The sequence below is a fragment of the Schistocerca gregaria genome, chromosome 8 (genome assembly GCF_023897955.1).
Source record: "Schistocerca gregaria isolate iqSchGreg1 chromosome 8, iqSchGreg1.2, whole genome shotgun sequence".
NCBI classification, from domain to species: Eukaryota; Metazoa; Arthropoda; class Insecta; order Orthoptera; family Acrididae; genus Schistocerca; species Schistocerca gregaria.
Window position 1 is genome coordinate 363391970 of NC_064927.1, and position 12072 is coordinate 363404041.

Genomic DNA, 12072 nt, shown 5'->3' on the forward strand with positions numbered 1-12072 from the left:
TCTTACAGCACAAGAGCTTTTACTATGTGTAATTAGTCAAGCCTTGGATATATTCTTTCAACAATATCACTTTTGCAACAAACAATCATCGGGGAGACACGTCGTCTCTGTTCTCCCCGGCGGTGACGCTCATGCTTTCAATCATAATCTGCCGTAGACCTCTCGAACAAAAAACCGTGCTCAGTGTTTAGAAAAAAGCGCAAGTCACAAACGTCTACAAAAGGGGCAGCAGAAATGATCCCAAAACTACTGTCCAATTCTTTATAGAGTCTCAAACTATATTCCGATCTCCACTGTAACGAGAATTGCCCAGCACATTATCTCCGATGAAGAGTCATCGACAGAAGAAAAAGCAACTTCAGCTGTGGTCCAGGGAAGTGTGTTGGGACCCTTCTTGTCCATGTTGTGTATCAATGGCGTGGCAGTCAATATTAATAGCAACCTCAGGCGTTTTGGTACGGTTTCAAAGTGTTGCAAAGACTGTCAACTTGTTTTAAACGGTCAGGAATATAAGATTGTGTATTTCGCAAAAAGCAAAAATGATCTATCGTATAATAACAATATCAGTGAGTCACTGGGATCAGACAACTCATACAAGTACCTGCATGTAACACTTTGTGAGGATATGAAATAGAATGATGAATTAGGCTCAGTTGTAGGTAATGTAACTGGAACACTTTAGTTAATTTGTAAGATTCTGCGGAAATGCAGTCTACAAAGGAGACTGCTTACAAATCACCTGTGTACCGTCTTAGAGTATTGCTCAAGTGTGTGGGACTTATACCAAATGGGACAAACAGGAGGTATTAAATCTCTGGAATCTGCAGTAGAGAGTTTTTATCCCTCACATGATTCTTATTCATTTCTAAAGGTGATTTCCCGCGATTCCGCTAAACCTCTCGTTTAACCAATTGTTCTTGCGGCATGACACGTATAGAAACTGCTCCATAATGTCAGCTACGCAGTCCAAAAACATCGATAGCAAACAGAGGATTCTCTCGCCTCACGCGTTTTGGCGGCCTACAGGCCATTAGGTGACTGATATGCAGCCACGTATTTAACGCATAGAGTAATTGTACCAGGATTACGGTAAGTTTGTTGTTACTTAACATTATTTTGCAACAACACCACACTCGAAACCCATTTAGCATACCTTCAGTGCATGTTAAACTGCGCATATAAATATAACATTACGAATTATGGTACGATTTTATTTTTGGTCAAAAATTGCTTTAAGGGACGTTTGAAGACTTTCGCGGGCCTCACGAGGGCTGCAATTACTTCCTCCTTGTAGTTCAAGGTTCCAGACAGAGCTAAAATCTAAATATAGTAGTTTTTCACTCATACTAGGTTTTCTTGTCCCTTCTGCAAAACCTTGCTGAGCAGCTTAAGGTATGGCTTCCTGGAGATAGACACATTTCAAGATTTTTTATTATATTTTATTGTAAGTAACTTATAATTATGCAAAGTTTAATTCACAAAGTACATAAAATAATATACTTCTTTGTAAGTTATTTAAAGTAAATTCTCAATGTTCAAAACCATTATGTACATTCATTCTTAGAAGCTGACAATGAACAAAGGATAATAATTTAACCTTGGTAAATAATGTAAGTGAGTGTGGGCTAAATCAAAGTGGTCTACAATCCAAAACATTTTAGCACTGTCCTGCTGTTTCATTTTTTACCTGCTAGTCATTTTTCTGGTTCATCTGAAGTAGTAGTGTGAAGTAGGAGTAGGAGCCATTCAACAACTGGAAAACAGAGAGAAGTATCAAAATATGTACAGAAAGCTGTCATAAAAAAGTATGTTAATGAGTTATAGAGACAGGATTATTATGAACTAAATCATGTTTTTCTACACTGTAATTCTGTCACTTTGTAAGATATTTTCCTGAACTTTACGTTCAACGCTATCGTAGTTGTGTAGTTGATGAATGTAGGAATTATTTAAAGGATCTTGGAAAGGGCATTAAACATCATCAACAGAAAAAATATAGTGCAGACAGTTTTCTCGTGCTCTCGACTGTAATGACACGAAGGAAAAATATCACAGCTTGCGTCCATAGTAAAGCGTTACATTCCACTTTTGATTCTCTTGACCAAGGTGCAATATTGTACACAGCATTTTACTTTTGATGCTCTGGAGCTAAGAAGTTTGTGTAAAGAAATATTCAATTTTATTGACTGCAGTATTACAATATTTGGGTCTTATTCAAAAATGAATTCACATAATGAGAATTAAAGACACAAAAATAACTTACGTTTGCAGAGGAATAAACACACAGAAATAGTACAATAGCATAAATTACATTTTCAAAGATTCCACATGTGGCTCTTTTGCTCTTTTGCAGAAGTGTTTCTATACCTAACATTTAATTTAAAGTTTGTTTTCTACTGCGACAGTGATAATAAGTAGCGAGGAATATTCATTGGTCAGAGAATGTTAAAATTAGTAGTCTTACCTGAACAGTAGAACGTGCAAAGACTCATTCACGCAAACAGATCCTACCCATTTTCACAGCTAAAGGAACATATACATTGAGGGGAAAAAGATTGCAACACCAAAAATTAATTATTGTAGAGTAATAAAACTTCAGGAATGCATTAGTATGTGTAAAATATGAAAGTAATTAACACTGCAAGATCACAGATTAGTGTAAGCGTGAGATGAACCACTGAAAATGTGAAATACTGAATGAAAGCATGCAAATTTACATGCATTGTGTTGTACAGGTGCCGGATGTCATTTGTGGGATCGAGTTCCATGCCTGTTGCACTTTGTCGGTCATTACAGGGACGATTAATGCTGGTTGTGGATGACATTGGAGTTGTGGTCTGATGATGTCCCATATGTGCTCCATTGGAGACAGATTTGGTAATCGAACAGGCCAAGGCAAGACGTCGACACTCTTTACAGCATGTTGGGTTAGAACAGCGGTATGTAGGTAAGCGTTATCCAGTTGGAAAACACCCCCTCGAATGCTGTTCATGAATGGCAGCATAACGAATCGAATCACCAGACAGACGTACAGATTTTCAGTCAGGGTGCATGGGATAATGACGAGGATGCTATTGATTTCATATGAAATCGCATTCCATACCATAACTCCAGGTGCAGATCAAGTGTGTCTAGCACGCATACAAGTTGGTTGCAGGCCCTCAACTGGCCTCTTTCTAACCAACAAACGGCTACCGCTGGTAGCTAGGTAGAACCAATTTCCATCAGAAAACCCAATAGTCCTACACCCAACCCTCCAATGAGCTTTCTCTTGTCACCACCGAGGTCGCAAATTGAGGTGGTTTGGGATTAGTGGAATACACGCTACAGGCCGTCTGACTCGGAGCTGTTCTTCAAGTAACCGATTTGTAACAGCTTGTTGTGTCAGTGGGCTGCCAACTGCTGCTCAAAATGCTGTTGTAGATGCAGCATGATGCGCCAGACCCATAAGCAGAACATAATGGTGTTCCCTTTCGGTAGTGGCACGTAGAGATCGGGATCGTACATGCGATCGTACATGCTCGTGATTACCGCTGCCAGCGATCATGCACAGTGGCTACATCCCTGTCAAGTCATTCTGCAATATCGCATAAGCAACATTCAGCTTCTCGTAACTCTATTACACAAACTCGTTGAAACTCAGAGAGGAGTTGATAACGGCGTCTTTGTCTCCTTAAAGACATTCTTGAATAACGTAAACTCACTACGTCCAGTCTCAAAGGTTAACTAACGCCCACGGCCATTGCAGCGCGTATTAGTAACCCTGATTTGCACGTTTATAACGGCTCTACTAGTGCTGCTCTTATACGACTGCTACGAAATTTTAATAGACAACTTCTTCCAGTTGAAGAAAAACGCCTACCACTTTCGTTTATTTCGCACAACTCTTTCTTGGCGTTAAGATTTTTTTCCGTCACTCCGTAGTTTGTTGTTGTTGTTGTGGTCTTCAGTCCTGAGACTGGTTTGATGCAGCTCTCCATGCTACTCTATTCCGTGCAAGCTTCTTCATCTCCCAGTACCTACTGCAACTTACATTCTTCTGAATTTGCTTAGTGTATTTATCTCTTGGTCTCCTTTACGATTTTTACCCTCCACGCTGCCCTCCAAAGCTAAATTTGTGATCCCTTGATGCCTCAGAACATGTCCTACCAACCGATTCCTTCTTCTGCTCAAGTTGTGCCACAAACTTCTCTTCTCCCCAATCCTATTCAGTACTTCCTCATTAGTTATGTGATCTACCCATATAATCTTCAGCATTCTTCTGTAGCACCACATTTCGAAAGCTTCTATTCTCTTCTTGTCCAAACTATTTATCGTCCATGTTTCACTTCCATACATGGCTACGTTCCATACAAATACTTTCAGAATCGACTTCCTGACACTTAAATCTACACTCGATGTTAACAAATTTCTCTTCTTCAGAAGCGCTTTCCTTGCCATTGCCAGTCTACATTTTACATACTCTCTACTTCGACCATCATCATTGATTTTACTCCCTAAATAGCAAAAATCCTTTACTACTTTAAGTGTCTCACTTCCTAATCTAATTCCCTCAGCATCACCTGATTTAATTTGACTACATTCCATTACCCTCGTTTTGCTTTTGTTGATGTTAATCTTATATCCTCCTTTGAAGACACTGTCCATTCCGTTCAACTGCTCTTCCAAGTCCTTTGCTGTCTCTGACAGAATTACAATGTCATCGGCGAACCTCAAAGTTTTTACTTCTTCTCCATGAATTTTAATACCTACTCCCAATTTTTCTTTTATTTCCTTTACTGCTTGCTCAATATACAGATTGAATAACATCGGGGAGAGGCTACAACCCTGTCTCACTCCTTTCCCAACCACAACTTCACTTTCATGCCCCTCGACTCTTATAACTGCCATCTGGTTTCTGTACAAATTGTAAATAGCATTTCACTCCCTGTATTTTACCCCTGCCACCTTCAGAATTTTAAAAGTCAGCATTGTTAAAAACTTTCTCTAAATCTACAAATGCTAGAAACGTAGGTTTGCCTTTCCTTAATATATCTTCTAAGATAAGTAGTAGGGTGAGTATTGCCTCACGTGTTCCACTATTTCTACGGAATCCAAACTGATGTTCCCCGAGGTCGGCTTCTACCAGTTTTTCCATTCGTCTGTAAAGAATTCGCGTTAGTATATTGCAGCCGCGACTTAATAAACTGATAGTTCGGTAATTTTCACATCTGTCAAGACGTGCTTTCTTTGGGATTTGAATTATTAGATTCTTCTTGAAGTCTGAGGGTATTTCGCCTGTCTCATACATCTTGCTCACCAGATGGTAGAGTTTTGTCATGACTGGCTCTTCCAAGGCCGTCAGTAGTTCTAATGGAATGTTGTCTACTTCCGGGGCCTTGTTTCGACTCAAGTCTTTCAGTGCTCTGTCAAACTCTTCAAGCAGTATCTTATCTCCCATTTCGTCTTCATCTACATCCTCTTCCATTTCCATAATATTGTCCTCAAGTACATTGCCAGCTAGTTTGTGTCCCTGGATATCTTCACTATAATATGACTGGAGCTACAACGCTTTCAGATTACCGGGAGTTGAATGGTTCAGATGGTTCTAAGCACTATGAGACTTAACATCTGAGGTAATCAGTCCCCTAGTCTTATAACTACTTAAACCTAACCAACCTAAGGACATCACACACATCCATGCCCGAGGCAGGATTCGAACCTGCCGCCGTAGAAGCATTGTGGGTCCCTACAGAAGCTACTGAGAATTGAGTACATTAATTCACACATTTACAGAGAAGTGATCTTAAAAATGTTTCTGTAGCGTCCCACAACCAATTGCCGTTGTGAGAGATGTTGATACTACCTATTACCACATATAACACAAGCTTCATTCATAAAGAATATGAGTAGAATCAGTAATAAGTAATTATCCAGTGATAGAATTCTAATTTTGTAGCATCATAAAATTTGTGATGGTAGTGTACCCACTGACAGCTAGAAATGTACAAGCGATAACGACTCATAAAGACATAATACGCTTCATGCCTTGGCTCTTTTCTTTCATAGGGGAATGATGTTTGGGAAATTTCAACGAGCCCTTTTCAGCAAAAATTATCTGCTCTTTATTACATTCATTTTACTTGAAATTAAGTACGTTGTTAAGTGTTCGGTGTTACTATTTTTGACTGTCAGTCTAAGTGCACTTACAAAAACTGTGTAGGGCAGCATCGGGTATAGGAGCAAGCTGCTCGTATACATACGAAGTTTAGAGACAAACAAGGAGAAACTATTGTATACCTTCTGAAGTGACAATAGTCATGGGAGACCTCCTAATATCGTGTCGGACTTTCCATTTCCCAGCGTAGTGCAGGAGCTCAACGTAGCGATTCAAGTCATTGGAAGTCCTCAGTAGAAATATTGAGCCATGCTGCCTTTATAGCCGTCCATAATCGCGAAAGTGTTGCCGGTGCAGGGTTTTGTGCACGAAATGACATCTCGACTATGTCCCATAAGTTTTCCAATTTTGGATTCACGCCCAGCGATCTGGATGGCCAAATCGTTCGCTCGAATTGTCCAGAAAGTTCTGCAAACCAACCGCGAACAATTGTGGCCTAATGACATGGTTGTTTGGGAACATGAAGTCCACGAATGCAACTGGTTCTCAAGTAGCGAAACATAACCATTTAGTCAATGGTCGGTTCAGCTGGACCAGAGGACCCAGTTCATTCCGTATAAACACAACCACACCAGTACGGAGCCACCACCAGGGTTGCACAGCGCCTTGTTGACAAGTTGAGTCCATGGCTTCGTGGGATGCGTGCCACACTCTAACTCTACCATCACCTCGAGTCTCATCTCACCAGGCCACGGTTTTCCAGTCGTCTAGGTTCCAACCAAAGTGGTCACGTCCCCAGGAGATGCGCTGCAGACGTGCTCGTACTGTTATCAAAGGGACTCGCGTCGGTCGTCTGCTATTATAGTCCATTAAAGCCAAATATACTCCGCGCTGCCCTACATTGATTTCTGCTGTTGTTGCATCTAGTGTTGCTTGTGTGTTAGCACTGACAACTATGCGCAAACGCCTCCGCTCTCGGTAGTTAAGCGAAGGCCATCGGCCACTGCGCTATCTGTGATGAGAAGTAATGTTTGAAAGCTAGTGTTCTCGGCACACTCTTGACATTATGGATCTTGGAACACCAAATTCCCTAACGATTTCCGAAACGGAATATCCTATGCGTCTAGCTACAACTACCATTCCGCGTTCAAAATCTGTTAATTGCCGTCTTGCGGCCGTAACCATTTCGGAAGGCTTTCCACATGAATCACCTGAGTACAAGTGACAGCTCCGTCAATGGGCTTTTATAACCTGTGTACGCGCTGCTCTCGCCATCTGTATATGTGCATATCGCTATTCCATGACCTTTGCCACCTTAGTGTATACACACCGTACAAATAGCAACTAGCCAAACCCCAGAAGGTATCATGCAAATATCTCGTAACACCCTGTCTCGCGTTGACAATAGTATCAGTCCAGGGAGGTAAGAATCCACAAGTTTCTTCAGATATGCCAGATCAGCAACGTATTCTTGCAGTTCTTCGATCATGGCTGCTGTCACCTTAGAAGACGTGTGTCCACAGAATACTTACTAGGGAAATGTAGAAGAAAGGATGCCATTTGTAACGATACAGCTATGGGGAGCGTATTAATTTTATTCCTTTCATTTTTATTTTATAAGGTTTAGTCGTAAACGCCACTGTTTCCTCTTATTAAAAATGTGTCTGTCAGAATATAGCACGGTACTGCATTCAAATGTGTTGACAACACATTGAACACCTCCTTCAATAGGTACGAGTTTGCAGTAAACTGTTACATGTAACGTGTTGAAGCAGTGTTATACTACTTGCTAAGGTTGTGTAACTTGCTAAGGTTCGCCGTGGGTGAAATAAGAGCCTTGTTAGTGGGGACTTATTCGTAAAATCATCATTTCAAATACTTCTATACTAACTAGGACAACATTTCATACTGAATTTAGTGGTAGCTCACTTACGTTATATCACATTACAACAGTTCTTGTTCTATAGATCATGAATACGACATTTCGTAATGATGTGGAACATGGCAGTTTAACGTATGTTTTCTTTAGACAGTATCATTATTGTTTAAATTTTTTTCGCAGTTATTACTTCATATTTAAAAATTCACCTATTGTGTAGAAAGAGTTGCCATTTAGAACTCCCTTTCATTTGTTTCTAAATGTTTTTCGGCTATTTGCCAGACTGTTTGACAAATGACCAAAGACTTTTGTGGCAGCATAATTCACCCCTCTCTGTGCCAAAGTCAGATTTAACCCACAAAGGCGGATCTCATCCTTTCTTCTAGTGTTGTAGCTATGCACTTCGCTATTATTTTTGAATTGGGATGGGTTATTAACAACAAATTTCATAAGTGAATATATGTATTGTGAAGGCACTGTCAGTATCCAGAGTTCTTTAAATAAATGTCTGCAAGGCGATGTCGGGTGGGCTCCAGTTATTATTCAGATTACGCACTTTTGTGCAATGAATACCAAAATTTGCAATAACCCTAGTAGCATAGATAGCTGAACCTAAGTATCGTTGGGCCTGATAGTTCATTGACAGACCATAGGGTTCAAAATTATTTGGTTCAGTACCAGTACATAGTGTTTACTATAAAGGCGTAAATTATACCCATGGTCTAGGAGCAGCGTCTTTGATTAGTAATCAATATGTTCTCGATAGCGGCTTCGAAACCCTAGTGATTGATAATCAGCATTGGTGGCCGAAGGCTTACGGCAGAAGAAGTCATCCTAATTCTGCCAACGGCCTTGTCAGAGAGTGTGGAGGAGCGGACAGAGGTTCAGGGTACTCTCTTGTCCTTGGGGTGGGAAACTGTCCCTAAAGGCGGAAGAATCAGCAATGATCAATGGCATCAGGATGCAGAAGGAAATGGAAACCACTGCATTAAAGAAACATAACGTGGATCCATAGCACATCTGTACTTGAAAGAGTGTCATTATGATCTATGCATTGGAAAAAGATTTCGGAATAGTTCCCTTCTCGAATCTCCGGAGGGACTGCGAAGGTGCAGGTGACTACGAGAAAAAGACTGAATTACCAACGAAAGGGTAACGTTCAACGAGTCGGGGCGTGGAATGTCAGAAGCTTAACGTGATAGGGAAGCCAGAAAATCTGAAAAGGGAAATGCAAAGGCTCAATCTAGACGTAGTAGGGTTCAGTGAGGAGAAATGGAAGGAAAACAAGAATTTCTGGTCAGATGAGTATAGGGTGACATCAACACCAGCAGAAAATGGCATAATGGGAATATGATTCGTTATGAATAGGAAGGTAGGTCACAGGGTGTATTACTGTGAACCGTTGTTCCTATCAGAATCTACAGCAAATCAACGTCGACAACGATAATTCAAGTATACATGCCGACGTCGCAAGGTGAAGATGATGAGATTATGAAAGTACATGAGGATATTGAGAGTGTAATTCAGTATGTAAAGGGAGACGAAAATCTAATACCCATGGGGGACTGGAATGCAGTTGTAGGGGAAGGAGTAGAAGAAAATGTTAGGGAGAATATGGGCTTGGGACAAGGAATGAGAGAGAAGAAAGACTGATTGAGTTCTGTAAATAAATTTCAGCTAGTAATAATGCGTACTCTACTCAGGAGTCACAAGAGGAAGAGGTGTACTTGGGAAAGGTCGAGTGATACGGGAAGATTTCAGTTAGATTACACCATCGTCAGACACAGAATCTGAAATCAGATACTGTATTGTAAGGTGTACCCAGGAGCAGATATAGACACAGACCACAATGTAGTAGTGATGAAGAGTAGGCTGAATTTTTAAGAGATTAGTCAGGAAGAATCAATGAGCAAAGAAGTGGGTACCGGAGTACTGAGGAGTAACGGGATACGCCTGAATTTCTTTAAGGCTATAGATACAGCAAAACGGAACAGCTCAGTAGGCAGTACCGTTGAAGAGAAATGGTCATCTCTAAAAAGGGAAATCATAGAAGATGGAAAGAAACACATAGATACAAAGAAGGTAATTGCGAAGAAACCACTTTTCAGGAAAACTCAGGAATACAGAAATACAAGTCACTGAGGAATAAAATAAACCGAAGTGCAGGCAAGTTCAGACGAAATTGTTGCATGAAAAATGTGTAGAAATCGGAAAAGAAATCATTGTCGGAACGACTAACTCAGAATACAGGAAAGTCAAAACAGCCTTTGGTGAAATTAAAAGCAAGGGTGGCAACTATTTAGGCCTCACGAATAATCTGTGCTAATGGGTGAACACTGAAGTTGAAGAACTCTGTTTTTCATGTTAATTTGTCCGTTTTCAAGGACTACAAGTAGATAAGTGTATGTTATGTAGACACAGACAGCAGACGATCCTTTAATTTATTACTGTTAGCACATTTGCATTCCTCTTTTTATTGCTATGTTACATCGAAAAAATATTGCCAGACTGGCGCTGATGCCATTCTGCAGTGTTCAGCGACGACAGCGAGAAACTACCGTGTAGACCAAGTGGGGGCAGGTCTTGCAGGCAGCACGTACACGAATACCTTAAGCCACGACTCACGGCAACAGCAACAGTATGGTCTCAGCAATGCTGAACAACTCCGATGCCAAGTGTTTGCTGCTCGCTTCTGTCGGCATTCTTATTAAAATGGCACTGATCTCTTTTCCCATTTTCTGTAATAATGCAATATTTCAAACAAATGCAAGCTATACCAGTCTTTAACACCACTCGGCAAAAAGAAACACCTACATCTTTCCGTGCGAGCTCTGATTTCCCGTATTTTATTATGATGATCATTTCTCCCTATGTAGAAGGGCGGTAATAAAATATTTTCGCATTCAGAGCAGAAAGCTGGTGACTGAAATTTCTTGGGAAGATTCCTACGCAATGAAAAAGCCTTCGTTTTAATGATGTCCATCCCAAATCCTGTATCATATCAGTGACACTCTCTCCCCTATTTCTCCATAATACCAAATGTGCTCCTCTCCTTTGAACTTAATGTACTCCGTTAAGAGTATCTGATAAGGGCGCCAGACCGCGTAGCAGTACTCCAAAAGAGGACTGGCAAGTGTAGTGTAGGCCGTCTCTTTTGTAGACCTGTTGCATCTTCTAAGTGTTCTGTCAGTAAAACCCAGTCGTTGGTTTGCCTTCCTCGCAACATTTTCAATGTGTTCTTTCCAATTTCAGTTGTTCATAATTGAAATTCCTTGATATTTAGTTGAATTTACGGCCTTTCGTTTTGACTCATTTATTACGTAACCAAAGTTTAAAGGATGACCTCACACTTTTTGATCTTATGATGACTTTACTAGACGATAAACGACAGTAGAAAGAAATTATGGAAAATGGAGCTCAGATAAACTATGTTTGAATGTAAAGGTATATCAAATGTGGATCAGGCATTAAATGAATTTGCATTTATGTAATATGTACCTAAGCGGGCAACCGAAAGGCATGCTGAAAACGAAAACAGAAATGCAAATAGGAACATAAAATTATTTGCCTGCAGAAAAGTGTTTTCCAGCGAACTTGAAAACGAATTGGAAGAGCATTTTCTCTCACTTTAAGAGATGATGTTAGGCTAACGCATGTCGATCGTACACTTCCCTACGGTATTGCTTAGAGAAATAAACTACTGGCCATTAAAATTGCTACACCAAGAAGAAATGCAGATGATAAACAGGTATTCATTGGACAAATATATTATACTAGAACTGACATGTGATTACATTTTCACGCAATTTGGGTGCATAGATCCTGAGAAATCAGTACCCAGAACAACCACCTCTGGCCGTAATAACGGCCTTGATACGCCTGGGCATTCAGTCAAAGAGAGCTTGGATGGCGTGCACAGGTATAGTTGCCCATGCAGCTTCAACATGATACCACAGTTCATCAAGAATAGTGACTGGCGTATTGTGATGAGCCAGCTGCTCGGCCACCATTGACCAGACGTTTTCAATTGGTGAGAAATCTGGAGAATGGGGTGACCAGGGCAGCAGTCGAACATTTTCTGTATCCAGAAAGGCCC

The 12072-nt window shown here is 40.6% G+C and overlaps 1 protein-coding gene across 1 annotated transcript in view; it reads right to left on the minus strand.

The window, feature by feature from the left end:
• Positions 1–1690: 1690 nt before the first annotated feature.
• LOC126285190 (odorant receptor Or2-like) overlaps positions 1691–12072 on the minus strand; it is a 137668-nt gene continuing 127286 nt past the window's right edge. Inside the window, exon 9 of the mRNA XM_049984497.1 lies at positions 1691–1753. Within this exon, the coding sequence (XP_049840454.1) occupies positions 1691–1753 (63 nt within the window). The remainder of the gene's footprint in view (positions 1754–12072) is intronic.